General features: G+C 39.4%; 1 protein-coding gene and 1 non-coding gene across 5 annotated transcripts in view; both read right to left on the bottom strand.

Moving 5' to 3' along the window:
- Positions 1-16,664, bottom strand: part of FZD6 (frizzled class receptor 6) — a 33,691-nt gene extending 17,027 nt beyond the window's left edge. For 2 of the 4 annotated variants that reach the window (XM_005563851.3, XM_073999239.1), the window contains exons 1-2: positions 16,547-16,664; positions 15,273-15,594 (exon numbers count right to left, since the gene is read on the bottom strand). In XM_005563851.3, the coding sequence (XP_005563908.3) occupies positions 15,273-15,449 (177 nt within the window). In that variant the 5' untranslated portion in view covers positions 15,450-15,594; positions 16,547-16,664. The remainder of the gene's footprint in view (positions 1-15,272; positions 15,595-16,546) is intronic. The other 2 variants (XM_005563852.4, XM_073999240.1) reach the window with 1 other exon arrangement.
- Positions 6,698-6,740, bottom strand: LOC135964876 (small nucleolar RNA ZL63). Its single transcript, XR_010577620.1, has one exon. It is a non-coding gene; the product is annotated as a small nucleolar RNA ZL63 (small nucleolar RNA).
- Positions 16,665-17,179: the final 515 nt, after the last annotated feature.

Genomic DNA, 17,179 nt, shown 5'->3' with positions numbered 1-17,179 from the left:
GTTCAAAGCCTTTTAGTATTGAGGGTTTTCTTTTCCAGCTTTATTCAGGTACAGCTGATGTATGATAAACTGAACATGTATAAAGTATACAATTTGATAGGTTTTGAAATGATTATCACAGTCAAGGTAATAAATATATCCCTCACCATCAGAAGTTTCCTCTGGCTCCCTTGTCATCCCTCCCGCCCTTCCATTCTCCTCAGCCCCTCAGTAACTCTCACGCCTGACAACTGATCTGCCTGCTGTCACTGCAGAGTGGTATTTTCTATAATTTTACATAAGTGGAATCATATAATATGTTTTCTTTTTTGTCTGGCTTCTTTTACTCAGCATCATTGTTTTGTGATTCAGTCATGTCGTTTGATGCATCTGTAGTTCATTCCTTTTAATTGCTGAGTAATATTCCACTGTATGGCTGTACCATACTTTTCTTAACAATTTACCAGTTGATGGACAGTCTGAAGTGCCCATGGGACATTTGAGTATGGAATATCTACTAGCAGGTGGTTAAATAAAGCTATATAGAGGTGAGACTTTAAATTAAGGATATGGATTTAAAAGTCATCAGTATAAAAGTGGTAATTGAAATAATTGGCTGAAACTACCTAAGGAGAACAAGTAGAGTGAGAGAAGATGAAAATTCTGATTCAAGGGAAATGCACTGACTATATATTAGCATGTCCTTCCACTAGAAATGCCATTGAAATGAAAGAAAAGGTTTAAAGGTAAAAAACAAAATCTATAACTGCATTTAAAAAAATAAGGAAAGGGCTCCCTATAAGCTTTGGGAAATTTTTGAAATATAAAAAAAAGGAATGACAACTTCTTTCATCAGTATGGCCAATTAAATATCTCCTGCCACAAAACATTCAGGTTCTGGATAAAGTGCAACAAATATACTTTAAAATGCATTACTGAGCACTGTACACATCTTAAAACTAGACTTAAAACATATAAACAAAAAGCAATAAAACTATAGGGAGAAATGGACAATTCCACGGTCATGAGAAATTTCAATATATCTTCTTCAGTAAATGAACGGTCAAGCAGACAAAAATTAATAGGTAAATATAAGCTTTGATTATAGACTACAATTAACAATTAAGTCTGACTTAAAGGGCATATACAGAACCCACACCCAACAATTAGAGGACAATAGCTATGGAGGATGTCAGACCAGTGGGAAGTTCTCCTGTCCTGATAGGGCAAAGTGACTAAGCAGAGACAGGGTTGCCACCGTTGACATATGTTATTGCTTTTATTTGAATGATGCTCTGAGATTGGATCCTTTGTCACCTCACAGGAACTTGGAGTGCAAACAGCATGGTACTTTTCTCAGTTTCCTCCATCGTGAGGGGGAGAGAGTGCCCAGACGGTGTGCAAATCCTCCTCTGAACCTGAGGTAGCAGAAGGGGAGCTGCGGGCAACTAGTAAACTCTAGTAAACTCTTTGTTTACTGTCCCAAAAAAGCCTAGTTCCTAAATTTTTTGACTATCTGGTAATCAGATCCTTTGGTGGAAAGAATTAAAACACACTGTGTTTATTTAGTTCTTCTAACTCAGAAGCCATGATTAACTGGTGGTCAGCACTTAAGAAGTAATTATCTAGTTCAAGGGCAGACAAAATGAATGCAATACATGTACTTTTGTTATACTAAAACACTTTTCTTACATGGAAAACACAAGTCACTTCCCTAATTTAATTCTTCTACAGTGCCAAAGTTGGCTAATCCAATAACGTTGATATTCCTGCACTGTGTGGAGGATAAACTGAATGCTGAAAACTCAGATACCTTCAGAGGCCAGCCAGGTAAACTCAAATGCCTGTAAGACGATAGAGAATATTTGAGAAGCAGTGCTACTCAACCCCAGCAGACTATTATTTGGAAATGGGGGCATAGAATTGTCAGGTATATCCATTTTTCCCAAGAAAACAGAACTTAGATTGTTATGTGTAATTTCTCAAATTTTAGATTTTGGTACTTTACACATTTGAAACAGGACCCCCTCTCCCTCCCCACCACACACACACACACAGAAAAATCAAGTCTCAGTTCAGATCCAGTGTGGGCCACCAACTTCCAAGTTCAGTTGCAGATGAAGAGCCTTAAAGAATTTTAGACTTGGAAGGGACTTGAGAGAAAACCTTTAAGTTAATTATTTTCGAAGTGTATGTGTGTCTGTGCATGCACACATACACATTTTGCCAAGAAACATTTTCCTTAAATAAGAAGTTAAAAGGAGGCCGATATACTAAACAAATAAAAGCACAGTTTCTTGGGCTGAAAAGGAAGCTCTCCCTGCTGAGATACCTCTCACCATTCCCCTTTGCTACCAGTGACCTCAAAGTACCTCCAGAGATCACAGATGAAAAACCACTGACCTAATCTAAGCCCTTGGATCAAGTGAGAAAACTGAAGCCAATTTCTTATTAAAATTGTTACTCACATTCCAAAATGTACTCTGAATTAGAAGCTAGGTATCTTTATTCCTGATTGAGTGCTACTTTTACCAATTCTATGGCTACTAATAATAAATCAGAGCTTTGGCTCATTTGGTACTTACCAAAAACCAGGCACTGGGCTTTTTCATATACCATTTTCCTTTATTACAACTTGTTCTCTCCACCTTGCAGCTGAGGCAACTGAGACTCTGAGAGGTTAAGGAACTTGTATAGTCACAATAGTAGTAAGAAGCAGAACTAGGACTAATGTCCCTATGACTCCAGAGTATGTCCTCTTTAACCTTCACTCTGTGCTGCTGTCCGTTTCTCCCTGAAAATTACCCTTTCCCAAAGCACAGCGACAGGCAAAAATGCCAATGAGGATGAAGGGAAGAAAATATATCAAGAGGATTGGGACTCTTCCACATGAAAGAAACTCTTCAGTTTAAAAAAATTAATGTTCACAGGATACATATCAAACACTATAAAACCTCAAGCTATGTTGATTACATTCCAGATGATGATGTATCTCGTGAAGCAAAAGCAAGTATTCCATCATATAGAATACTTTCAGAACAAATCACAGCACTTTAAATAATGGGTAGTCAGCCTAGTATTGAACTCGTTATACCAATCTGTTGAAACATAACTAGGAGGAACATATTTGCAGTCTTTTGAAGTAAAAATCATGATCGAAATATTTTATGTTCTTCCTCAAAATGTCCTGGGTACCATTCTCAGAAACCAAATCTAACATGACACATTGAGATATTTCTTATGTCCTTAATTTTATGCTATGAATTTCATCATGTTATTAAACTAGCATTTAGCATGGTAAGTGCCAAACCTGTGAATTAAACTCATGAATTAAAGTGCAAATCCATGAATTGAGTAGATATCAAACCTGGTCACATCAGTCTGTTCCTTTTACTCCCCTTTAGTGATACCACCTTCTTCAACTCTTAGTAACCCAGTGCCTTCATGATCTCACTTATAAACTCCTCCTTTCAAATTTCATTCTCAAAAAAACTCATCTAATAACTATCAGTGTTGGTTCTGAGATTCTACCATTCAATAACCAAAACAGTGCTATTTACTACAGTTTCAAAACTCAAGAAATAAAAGGTCAGCTCCTTTAAGGAAATGGTCAGTCCCTGGCAGAAATCCCTGGAAACAGCAGTTACTATTAGTACTGGCAGAGATGAGAAAGAAGAGGACATCTGAGAAGGCAATTCACATCTCTATCGTGAAAAACAGCCTGAGCCAACAGTAAGAAAAATGAAAAATGAGAATCAAAATCAAAATACATGGAGTATTTTATATAATCCTTCGTTGGAAATAATGCCAGCATTTTAACTCTAACTAGGTTCTAACTCTTCTTTAATTCTAATACTTTAATTCTAACTATTTAATTTAACTACCTGTGCTTCCTTTGGCAGGTAGTTTTCTGTTTCTGAGTCTCAGAGTATCCATCAGTAAAGTGAGAGTGATGAACTAGATGACCACTAAGGAGATTTATGGCTCAAAAGTTTAGGAAGAGGGTAACAAAGAATTGAGTAGAAGAACTGGAGATCAATTTCACAACAACTGTAGGTGCTACAGTGAAATTTTCTCCTTGGTAAGGAACACTTTTTTTTTTTTTTTTTTTTTTTTAAGAGATAGGTTCTCACTCTGTGGCCTAGGCTGGAGTGCAGTGGCACAATCATAGTTCACTGCAGCCTCCCGTTCCTGGGCTCAGGTGAGCCTCAGGCCTCAGCCTCCCAAGTAGAGAGAGTCTGTGTTGCCCAGACTGGTCTTGAACTCCTGAGCTCAAGTGATTCTCCTGCCTCAGCCTCCCAAAATTCTGGGATTACAAGTATGAATCACTGTTCCCAGAGAGTAACACTGTTTTGCACTGTGCTCTAGAGTGAATATTTACTATTTGGGGGAATCCAAAAGTAGGTAAGACACCATGGAAGCTAAGAGGGATTCAGGGATACAACCTGGCAATGAAAACATAGGCTCCTGACCTAAGCTTGGCCATTTGTATACTCTGGGTATTGTGATTCCTGGGGAGAGGGTTATGCAAAAGAACAGATATAGTCAGATTATTTGAGGAAGCTGCAATGCGATCAGTAATTCTTGCAGTGGCCAAATAAGTGTCCAGTGACAATGGCTCAGGAAGTATCCAATGGTATTGGCACTGGTGACAAACTAATCCTGTGGTATGACCTTAGCTATGCCCCAGTTCCCTTTGCTCCTCCTTACATTTTGAACCTGGTTCTCCTGCCTTCCCATTAATCTTACAAGCTGTCCAATATCTATCTATTTTCTCCTTATTCAGAATTGGTTTCTGTTGTTTGTAATCAAGAAGACCAACCAGTACAGAAAAAAAACATACAGAATGGTTTGCAAGTGATCTCAGCAAAACAGGAGGAACTCTAGAACTGGGTTTCTGGTCTGAGGCCAAAGGCAGTGAGCATCCTGTTAGTATTTAAAGATGGAAATCTGGCAATGCATGGCAAAGTGAATTAAGTTATCCTTGTAAGCACTTAGCTTGGTTTTCGCTTAGCTTCTCTGTACATATTAGAGTGATGTGCCCCGTGAACATGAGGCTATGGGAGATCAAATGAGTGGCTGCTGCCAGAGAACCAGAAAATAATATAAAAAGCATGAGTTATTCAGATTGTAGGGTAGGGTGTTGACTTCTAACGGTACTGCTTGGTTTAGGAAGAGAAGAACAAACTGGCATCTCTGAATTTTTGACTCAAGGTGGGGAGCAAAATACTAGGCTGGGCACGGAGGCTCACACCTGTAATCTCAGCACTTTGGAAGACCAAGGTGGAAGGACTGCTTTATGCCAGAAGTTCAAGACCAGCCGGGGCAACACAGCAAGACCCTGTCTCTTAAAAAAAAAAAATTAGCAGGTTCTGGATGCACACAGCCCTATAGTCCCAGCTGCCTCTGGGGCTGAGGCCTGAGGCTCACTTGAGCCCAGGAGTTCCAGGTTGCACTGAGCTATGATTGTGCCACTGCACTCCAGCCCAGGCAACAGAGTGAGACCCTGTCTTTAAAAAAAAAATGAAACACACACACACACAAGGACTAAAAGGACTTAAGGCTTAAGGAGTTGAAAACCAAGCAGTTTGATCTGCAGGTGGCTAAATTATATCAGTTTAATGTGCTTCCCATTCATGTAAGAGACCTGGTGATATTGTAACTAGGAAACAGTGAGACCTAGAGTTCTGTAGTGGGGACACATGACAAGGCTCAGGATATCACAGAGTGCTCAGAACCTGCAGTTCTCAAGGTAGACCCTTTCTGTAAGAAGAAAATAAATAGCCCCCTGCCCCATCCCACCAGTCTTCGATGTCTCAACCTATAACGAGAGTTTCACCCCAGCATGCCTTAGGAGCATCAAGTCAAAATCGAATCTGAAAAAAAGACCTACAAACTAGTTGTAAGACTGTAATTTATATTGGTTTCTGAGGGTTACAAATTGAGGAGGAAATAATACAATTTTAGATGGGGCTAAGACATACTGATACAGGGTTATTTCTCAGAGATTCTAGATTCATTGTGCTAGCTTCAGAGACTGGGCTTTTGGAGGTAAGATGATAAATGGGCTTTTGACAAGGGTTCAGTGAGACCTAAATCCAACCCACTGCAATTTTCCAAGTTCATGTATGTACACTTAAAATAGCTGTATTTAGCAAAAGCACAATCATCATATTTGTTTCCTGGGTAAATGTTATTATGGTAGGGACCAAACAAAAACCATTAGGGTCTCCCTCCCTACCATGATAGAAAATCAAAAACCATACTGCAGATTAAGGGGACTTTCAGAGATTGGCAACACCACTAGAAACACACTCGGGGTAACAGTTCCCACCACCTGCTCATTTCAACTTTCCAGTGGATTGTCTTAAGCAACCTCAACTCAATTGGCTAAGGTGATTCTCCAGATGTGGTCTCTTTCCTGTAGCAAATAGTAAAGCTCAGGCACCTTGTATGCCTCTCTAAGCTAGCCAGTTTTTTCTTCTACAAAAGCAATTTGTTCTCACCCAGCAGGGACAGCAGCATATCTTTGCCAACTTGCCTTAGAGCAGTGGTTCCCAACAAGTGGCCCCTGAGTGAGCAGCATCAGCATCCCCTAGGAACTTGTTAGATGTGGAATTTTTCCACCCCATCCCAGACCTATTGATTCAGGGACTCAGGGGTGGAGCCAGTGATCTGTGTTTTAACAAGTCCTTCAGATGATTCTGATGCACACCAAAGTTTAAGAGCTTCAGCCTTAGGGGAACATCAGCTCTTCAACTCTGTGCCTCAAATTCAGTCAGTGAAACATATCACCGACTTCACAGGACATCACACTAATCTATCTTATCGAAGACATAAAGATGATGAGGCCATAGACATGTACTCTAGATGCCATAGTAAGACACAAGTGCAGATGAGGAGATTAACCCTCCATAATTAAAAGGGACTTGGCTTTTGCTACTAGTTCCTCATAGAAACTAAACAGGAGAGAACATCTAGAGATCATCAAGTCAAGTTACCTCTCATGAATTGAGTGTTACTGAACTCACCAACTCATGATGTCAGGGACCAGTTGCATTCATCTTCAAGTGGCCGGGTAGTTCTCAAAGATATGGGAAAGTAGCACATTCTCAGAATGCCTGCTTCTGCCATATTACAATCCTTTCCTTAAAACACACCTATGGCTTCAAGGAGAGTTCCCTCTGACCAAATGACTCATGACGAAACAATTACAGCCTGGCTTACAATAGCTAGCCCCAGCCAAGAGTGAGCTACTATAGGATTATAACTCCATTCAGAGGTGACCCCAGCAGGCAGAACTTCAATCACTGTCTATGTTATCAGTAGAAAGATGGTCTCAGGTAAGAAGTTACATTGATTCATGGGCTATAGCTAATGGTATAACAAGATAGGGACCTGCAAGCAACAAGAGCTTGGAAGAGTTCTAGAGAACTGGTATTAGGAGTCCAGAAAAGCAGTATGTGACTGGACTTCTCCAAAATGGGCCTATAATCTCAAAAATAAAATTTTTTTTTTGCATGTGAATGCAAACCCAAAGGTCCCAAGACAGAGGAGGCTCTTAAATGTGTAGACTAAATAATCTACTCTGTGGATGTCAATCAGCCTTTTCTCTAGTTACACCAGTATAGGCTTAATAGGCTCAGGAACAAACTGGTCATGGTGGCAGAAGAGTGCCCAGATCCAATAGCATAGACTTCTCCTTCTTGGGGTCATCTGGCTATTGCTGAGTAGCTCATTTGCCAGAAGCAGAGCAGTAACCAATCTTAAGCCCTCAATATGGTATCATGTCCCAGCAGGATCAACCAACTATCTAGTGTCAGGTTAAGTATCCTGGATCTTTTCTATCCAAGACTCGTCCTCACTGAAATCCCCTGCTTATAAGTTCCCAAGTAGACTATACCTGTGCCAGCATCTTAGCTGTAGCATGTTTTCTTACAGCCTGAGCTTGAATTCTAGCCCACCTGTTGATTCTATGAGCTACCTGCTACTCTTATAATCAATTCCTTTTCTGCTTAACCAGTCTGGGTACCCTATCTAAGGTGGAAAGGACATAAAAATAAAAACAAACAAACAAACAAACAAAACCAAAAACCTTAGAACACAAGGAAAGGAGGCTCCTTTTTCAGAGTTAAAAGAATTAAGAGCTATATAAAACCAGTGAAGAAATGACCAGGGCAAAATAATATTAAAATAAGTCTATAAGTATTTTTTGGAAATGAGTAAACAAGGGCAAAAAAGTAATCTAAGAAAATAAGCCTTTGTCAAAAAGTAGAACTGAAGGTACAATGACAAAAACAGGTTGTTTTACATTCCCTCCACCAGAATATAAATTCTGTGAGGTCTGTTTGTGCATTACTGTATGTCAAGTACCTGAACAGTGCCTCAAATATTTATTTATTTAGGCATTCAAATATTTGTTGAATGAATAAATACCAGCTGGTCTCAGTGAAATATACAGGGAAAGGACCAGCTAGCTCCTGATGCTATAATAATATCATAATGGAAGGAACCATAATATGGGCCTGGGGTAGGTGGCACTGTAAGATTCTGAATGGAAAGTCTGGGCTAGCATTTTAATTGAGAGGGATCAAAAGAAGGAACTGTTTGGTTTCTTAAAAATATATAAAGCATAACCTAAGCAGAGTGGTCCTGTGGCAGTATCTTGGCAGTGCCTTGCTTCCCTGAGTACTGAAAATATGGGATATATAAACGTTTGTCACTTTTCTGAAGCATGAATCAGAATCCCACTGGTACATGGAAGCAAGCCACATCAACAGTGAACAAGACCAAGTGACTCCAAAGCATCTGATCCTAAGCTCAGGATTTGTGCTTTCTACTCATGGTGACATACACAATAACTCCCATGTAGTGAGAAAAGTTATATTTCTTGCTCTAAATTGGCACCAAAAACAAAGTCGATTTACAGTGATGGTGATGAAAACTGAGTGAAAGAAATTTAAAATGTGGTTGAAAAAAAGTGATGAACCTTAGCAAAACAACAGGCTCACTAAAGTGTAAAGGGGCCCTTAAATGTTTTCAGTTACACTTCACTGGGCAAATACTGTTAAAGTGGTTATAAAAGTCTCGAGTAAATTCTTTGAGAATGCCAATGGACTACTGTATAGGAAAGTGATGCAAATTTTGTTACTTATTTTCATGAATGTGATCAATCCCAGGCAAGTCACCTTCTTTAAAAAATGTAAAGTGGAGCCTGGAATACAAGAGAATAAAAAGCAGGAATTTACATTATTTCCATAATGGAAAACTTGTTATTTTAAAACTATTTCTTGTGAGGGACCATTAGAAAATTTAAATCATTTCTCCAAAAGAGATTTCCTTTGGAAATTAGACAAATGTACATATTAACTGATTGATACTACAAAGGAATTGATCTAGAATCAATTATTTTTTTAATGTAAACCTTAGAACTTGAAAAACTACAATTCTGGGAAAGCTATATATTCAGGTACATATTCAATAAATATGAATGAACGAACACATGACAAATATATAACCTAGAGTAATAAAGTTTCATTTTACATGCCACGTTCTTGGGGAAAGGAAATAATCACAACAGTCTTCCCGTGGAATACTAAGGAATGGGCTAGGAACCTTGTGCTTCTCAGCAGAGCCTCCCAGGAGAAATATCCTTTCTCTTCACATACAGGCCTGCCCTTATTCTGCAGATTCAAAAGAAGGAGTCAAGGGACTTTTCCTGCTACTGCAATGCAACATCATGAAGGAAGGTTTCTACCTTTAAAACACAACAGTAGTCATTATACACGCAACTGGCTTGGCACACTTCTCAGTATTTATTTCATTTTATATGATTAATATCTTACTTTCAGAATAGCTACAGTTATTTTCAGATAGTCTTTCCTGAAAAACAAACAGGTTAATCTCACTAAACATTTTCTTTCTTTGTGTATGGACATACAAGGGTAGAGAATATGGAAGAAAGGTGAAAGCAGGAAGGGACTGGACTCTTCGAAAAGCAGGAAAATAAAAATGCTTAAAAGCTACTATGCAACAGAAATAGATATTTTCCTTAAAAGTCTGTCTATCCAGTTTTTCTCCATTTATTTTTAACTGAATAGAGACATTCTAACAGCACATATTAACAGGTGGAAAGGAAAGTTTTTTGTTTTTTTTTTTTGGCTCACTTCCCTTTAGACTGTTTAAAAGGGGAATGACCACTTGCTGTTCCAAACACAATATGTGACCTGGCTTTTGCCTAGACCTCAATGAAGGCAATTGAAATAGAAAAATACAACATTCTTGTTTCCATTTTCCCTACATCAGTCTCAGCTCTTTCGGGATGAAATCAGTCTCTCAAGGGACCTCAATCTCACAATATGTGAAACAATGCTCTAGATATGAAACAAAAGGGACACAATGGAAAAGCAGCAGCCATTTGTTTTTCCACTTGGGAGAGTTAGACTGTACATCCTTTTCATTACAAAGCCCAGTTACTATGCAGAATTGTAAATTAACTCTTTGTAATACAAATGATTTCAGGTTCACATAATAAAATAAGGAAAAAACTGAAGTCCCTAATTTTAAGCAATCTCCGAAACAAAATTAAAGAACCAACATATCCCAGTGAGATCCTTTTTGTTTGTGATAAATTTTACTTAAAAAAATTTATGCGGAAAGTAACATAAAACTTAGGTAATGTATTAACATAAGAATGCACATAATGTCCACTTATTACATTCTACACTATCCTTAAAACATTTTCAAATACTTTAAACCAAGGTTCAGCAAACTGTAGCTCCTGGTTCAAATATAGCCCACTGCCTGTTTTTGTAAATAAAGTTTTATTGAACACTGCCTGTTTTTGTAAATAAAGTTTTATTGAAACACAGCTACACTCATTTGTTGGCATATTGTCTGTGACTGCTTCTGTGCTACAATTTCAAAGTTGAATAGCTGTGACAGAGACTGTATGGTCTGGAAAACCAAAATAATTTTGTCTTTTACAGTAAAAATCTGCAATCCAAACTTCTAAACCAGTGGGTCTTGAACTTTAACACTCATAAGAAACACCTGCGCAGCTTGTGAAACCACAGCTGGGCTCCATCTTCAGCAATCATGATTCAGTAGGTTGGGGTAGCAGTCTGTGAACTTGCATTTCGAACAAGCTCACAAGCTGCTGGTCTATGAACTAAAGTTTAAGAACCATTGCTCTAAACCATCTCATATAATCACAGATTAAAAATGACCATAAATGCTTACATTCTATAGAACAGGCTAGCTGTTACAAAATGAAAACTAGGAACAAAAAAGGAATGAGATAGATCTCTTGACTTATATGGGATTCTTGGTGGCTAACAGAGTACAATTCATTGCCACAGCCATCAGCTTCAGCCCCTCATCCTAACACTAATACACAGTGAATCCTGGAAATTCAATAGGAACCAGCAGAAACTAAAGGCAATTGGGTTGGAGGTGTAAAACCTAAACTGATCTTTAGAGAAGCTATAAAACACATTTTTAGTAAAAGCCAAGTTACAAGCAGCTATACTTTAGTACTCAATTGGAATATACACTTCAGGACTAAAGTACAATGTTTGGGGAAAAAAAAGACGCATATAGCTTATAATCCAACAGTCCAATCAAAAGTTGAATTCCTTTACTTCATACAAATAACTAGAAATGGTTAAAAATCAAATTTTTTAAACAAATTCTAATGAGTATGTGTAGAGCTAATGTGGGAAACAAAACAGAGGATGTCAACTGATAAATTTCATTAAAGCTAGGCTCAGACAGGATGAAAAAGAATGGTATGTAAACCACCTAAAAATATTAGTATGTCTTTGATTTGGACACTATAGATGATAGAAGTGGAAGGTAAACATTTTGAGGGAAAATTCCCTTTGCTGACTTACTGGGACATAAAATCCTACCTTTTTCTTTATTTAGCTTCTATGGAGCCTCTACCATGCTCAGAGGCATTGTACTTAGTATTAGGGATAGAAATGGAAAAAAAACCCAAAACAAACCCACCATCCCTACCTTCAACTAACTCTCAATCTAGAGACATGTAGATCACTGTAAAACAGCATGATAAGTATAAGAACAAATGTACATTATAAGTACTGTAAGGGTGTAGAGTGGGCTGATTAAATATGCTCAGGAGAAAGGTGAAAGAAGGCTTCACTAAAAACAGTTATTGCTTTAACTGAGACCTGAAGGAACTGAGCAGGTGAAGAAAGCTAGGTAGACAGACAGCTCACCAGAGGATACAGTGTGTGTAAAGATACAGAGGTGATGGAGAGTAATATGGATTTGAATTCTCCAAACAGGTCAGTTGGCTAAAGCAGTGTGTGCAATGTGGGATGGTACAAGATGGGAGACTAGACAAGAAGCCAGAGACTCACATGAAGGGCCTGGGGTGCTCAAGAATCAGGTCTTTATTTCCCCAGCTTTAGGGAAAATGATGAAGGATTTTAACCCTAAAGTGGACTGCACAAATTTGAATTATAGTAAAATCACTGTGGCACCACTAGAGAGACTGAAGATTAGGGAGTTAACTTTTGCTTTGTTTTTGTTGTTATTGTTTTCATTTTGTTTTGGTGAGTTAAAGTCTCACTCTGTTGCCCAGACTGGAGTGCAATGGAATGATCATAGCTCACTGCAGCCTCCAACTCTTGGGCTTAAGTGATCCTCCCACCTCAGCCTCCAGAGTAGATGGGACTACAGGTGTGTGACACAGAGATTTTATTTTTGCTCTAATAAGACTTTGTATTCAAGGTACTTGTAAGAAGGAAAAAGACAGACAGAGCTAAACAGAGGTAAAACAATCACCCAGTTTAATTTTTATCTAAATGAAGTTTGCAAAGAAGTAGCAAAGTGTGAAATTTACACATTGCATTCTAAAGCATAAGAAATATTATCTTGTTTATCCAATAAGGACGAGAGCCTTAAAAAAAAAAAACAGTTAAAGATGACATTATGGTCCATGTAGACAGAGAAGACTATCAGATTGGAGTGCCTGAACCTTGGACAAATCATAACTTTTCTGGGTTTCAGTTTTTTCATCTGTATAATGAAGGGTTCAGGGGTTCTTTACCTGAGCTATAAGTATATTTCAATCTAATTTGTTTTCTTTGTAATCCTACCCATTTTATTTATTTAAATATTAAAACTTATTCTGAGAAGGGGTTAATGGCACAAAAAAGGCTAAGAAGCTTATAAAAAAGGCTAAGAAGTGATCTTTAGGGTCACTTACAACTCTCAAATTATAGGATTTTGGACATTCAAATACAGTAACTAAAAGAGAATACTATTGTATAAGGAAAAATAGGAATGGGGTGGTAGGAAAAACACAACAGTATAGACTAAAATATTACGTATAGAGATTAAAAGCCTGACCTAAGTTGACAATATTATTGCCTTTTCACTTCTCTTTCCTTTCTTCTGTAGACTTAGGTTAATGCTGGTATTGTGACTGCTTGAGGGCTTTCTTCTTGTGTATCCTTAAACTTACTGAAGTAAGATTTATAGCAAAAAAAAAAAAAAAAAAAAAAAAACCTTCATTAGCAAAGGCTATGAGAAAAGTTACTTACATGTGGAAAATTATATAATGAAGAGATTGGTAGTGTTAGCAATCACATAAAAGAGGTAAGAACCAAAAGCCTTCTTAATAATATCCAGGCACAAAACCACTTGGGAAAGAAGCTATGTAAATTAAAAAGTAACTTTTTTTTTTTTTGAAAGTAAAAAACAATTGGTTCTACATGTGTAGAACAAAGCTAGTTGCTACTATCTTATAATTATAGGCATTTAATAGCAGGGATGTATCTCTCTTGAGTCTAGATGATATGAATTTATAAGGTCACTTCTAGCATTCAAACTTAAAATGGTCGGCCAGGTGCAGTGGCTCATGCCTGTAATCTTAGCACTTTGGGATGCTGAGGCAGGACGGATCACTTGAGCCTAGGAGTACAAGACCAGCCTGGGCAACATAGTGAGACCGCATCTCTAAAAGAAAAAACAAAAACCTTAAAATGTATGTAGTTACCACATACAAAGGAAATCAGATTAAAAAAATTTAGGAACACTATCAAAACATGAACACTACAAAACATCATCAGAGAAAAAGTGAATGAATGAAGTAATTATTGCTTCACAGTGTTCTCACTATATACTTTATACACTTTATATTGAATCAGACTGAACCATCAAAATGGTTCTGATTAATGAAAGTCTCAGTGCCTCATTTGTTCAGTGTTCAAAAGGACATCTTGCATCGATTTGGAAAAAAAACACTGAAAGATAACAATAATACAATCTGTATTATCCTTTTAAATAACATCTACTTAGTATTTATAAGCTTTCCTATTCCAGACATGAGTCCACAATGAGGCAGTCAGACGACTATTCAATTGAACAACAATAGAAAACTTTCAAAGCTGCAAAATCAAATCTAATCAATTTCAAAAAGAGTATATATATTAAATTTGTAGGGATTTCTTCTCTTAGCAACAATCTGAGGGGAAAAAGCCTTTACTATTCTCAGTTTTTCTGGAGAAAAACTACAAAAACAATACATGTGTCCAGTTCCCTTCAGGAGACTTAACAACCTAACAAATCTGCATGGGAAGGCAGGTTCCTGTCTGTACAGGTAGCTTTCTTCCCACACTCCCTAGTAATTTGCATATCTCTAAACCAGAGACAGGTAACTAAGGCACCTAAGGCAATCTTTAGTGTCACTGTACTCCTCCCAAGTGGTTTCTTTTAACAAGTATCTTATAAAGAACATATATGTGTTATGCTTAGAAAACAAAGTCACTTTTCAGAGACTTTGTGATAACCTTAAAATACAGTCTACAGCAACAAAATATTCTGATAATTTATTTCAGAAAAACTGTATCAAGTGAATATTACAACTACTTATAAAAACATGTAGATTTCTTCACTTTTAGTCCAGGCAATAAATATTACATGTTCACTGAATTAGAAAAATATTCAGAATTCCCATTTAGAGGAACTATCATACTTGATTCAGGAAAGCAAAATATTTTCCAGGTACAAGGTATTTAGAAATCATTTGTCACCATACTTCATTATATAAAATGAACCCTATTTAAACGAGTCTACTAAACCGGGCCGCAAATGTACATAAAACAAAAGTCAGTAGAGGGATTTAATTTTCAAAAGGACTTTTCAAAACACGACTTGTACACAACTTGAAGAAATCGGCTGTGTTTAAAAATAAGTCACATTACTAGTTTCTAGAACAGAGCATAAACTACTTTTCAATAAAGGTATGAAGCACTACTCACCTCCATTTCCACGGCGGCAATACTCTGGTCATAATGACCCATCAGATTAGGGAAAAATGTCATGTTGTAGGCCATTTTCATACATCTGGGAACAGTAATTGGTTCACAGGTGAAGAGACTGTGCCCTCTTATGAGGGGTAGAAAAATACACGTCAACAAAAATGTAAACATTTCCATTTTCTTCAAATTCCTGATTCTACCACATGGCTTGGATGAATCACTCTTTGCATCCTCAGAAGATCCCCATCCAAAGATAAAATATTCAAATTCCTCATTTCACGATTTTATTCATTTTCAGGAAAACCTAAAAATGGGTCAATTACTGTAAAAACAAACAAGAGGGTGTATCAGCAACATTTGTCATAAACTCAAATGTGGAGTCAAAGTGCAGAGTTAAGATTTTCATCCCAGGTAACAAACACTGGAAAAACAACGGAAAATTCTGTCCTAGCGAGATACTCTTCCACCTGCCTTAGCATGGAATGCATCATTTGCTAAGGAAGCTGCACCTCTAGGAAACCGATGCTAGGAGGTTGCTGCTGTATGGAACACAGGGTTAAAAGGGGGAATGGCAAGAGTGAGATGGAGGAAAAAAGGAACGCTGGTGATTCGGAGTAAATCATAAAAGATTAATATAAGCATACAATCTAAGGGCCCCTGTTGGAAAGCTTATTAAGTACAAGAAAACTAAGGCCCTGGGAAATTCCTTAAGACCCAAAGAGTTCTTAAACTTGTAAAAGACTCTAAAGAGTCAATTTTTGTAGCAGTCTTAGTTTTCTCGTTTTTCAAAAGGCCAACTAGAGAGAGACTTTTAGGATTCCTCCAGCGGAGGAGCAACATTGCAGTTTTCACTGGCTAGGAGGGTGTAGCGCTGCCGTCGAAAGGAAAGTGCGCAAATCCGTCCCGCGGGAAGGGCGAAGGCAGTCCCCTGGGGGAGGAAGGCTGTGGGCCCCGGATTACGAATTACCCGCGCCCCAACACACACTGATGGCCGGTCTGCCAGCGCCCCACACCCGGGCACCTGCCCCAGGCCTAGAGCCAGACAGCGCGTTCCTGGCCTGCGCGGTGCCGCCGGGCCCCGGCACAGCCAGCCTTTCAGAGCCGGCTCCCGTTTCCGAGGAAACTCGGGTGCGGGCCGTCCCGCCACCCCTCCCCAGCACCTGCGGCTCCCGGCGCGCCTCACCCAGCCGCGGCCCCTCGCGCCCCTCGAGGCCCGCCCCGCTTCCCCCGGCACCCGCCCGGCCCCTGCCCAGTCCCGGCCGTGGGAGCCCCACCTCGGGCAGCGGTCGAAGGCCGCTCTCCCTTCCCGTCCCCGTCTAGCCCACCGTCCCCCCAGCGACCTGAGACGGCTCCGGGGAGCGTCCGGGACTGAAGCTGCCTTGAGAGCCGCACGGGGAGCGAGAGCTGAGCGATCCCGCGAGACTGAGCCGCCAGGTCGGGCGGGCAGGTCCGGGCTCGCGGCGGCGGCGGCGGTGGGACTGGCCCTGCGCCCGGGCACCGCCTGAGCTGCGCCGCCCGGCCTGACTCCGCGGCCCGCCGGGACCCGGCCCCGGTGAACGCGCTCGGGGTGCCGAGGTCCGGCTGTGGGCCCGGGAAGCCCCCTCCACCTTGCCGTCTGTTACTGCCCCCGAGGCACAAGGCTGAGCCCTGTCTCACTATCCGGGTCCAGAGGGGTTCACTTTAGAAGGATTTTTTTTGAAGCTCTTGGCGCTCCCTCTAAAAGAACCCACTTCCTTGCGGATTTCAGGAGCCAAGAATCCTTAAACGGGGCCAATTTGCTCTGTAAAGTCAGTTGCCCAGTGACCTGAGTTCGAAAGGAGATACTTCCTGGACAACTGCTATAAAAACAACAACAACAAATCCTTTTATTAATTCGGGGAGTCTGGTCACCAACTGTATGCTCAGGT

The sequence above is a fragment of the Macaca fascicularis genome, chromosome 8 (assembly GCF_037993035.2).
Source record: "Macaca fascicularis isolate 582-1 chromosome 8, T2T-MFA8v1.1".
NCBI lineage: Eukaryota > Metazoa > Chordata > Mammalia > Primates > Cercopithecidae > Macaca > Macaca fascicularis.
This window is presented reverse-complemented; position numbering and strand designations above follow the sequence as displayed.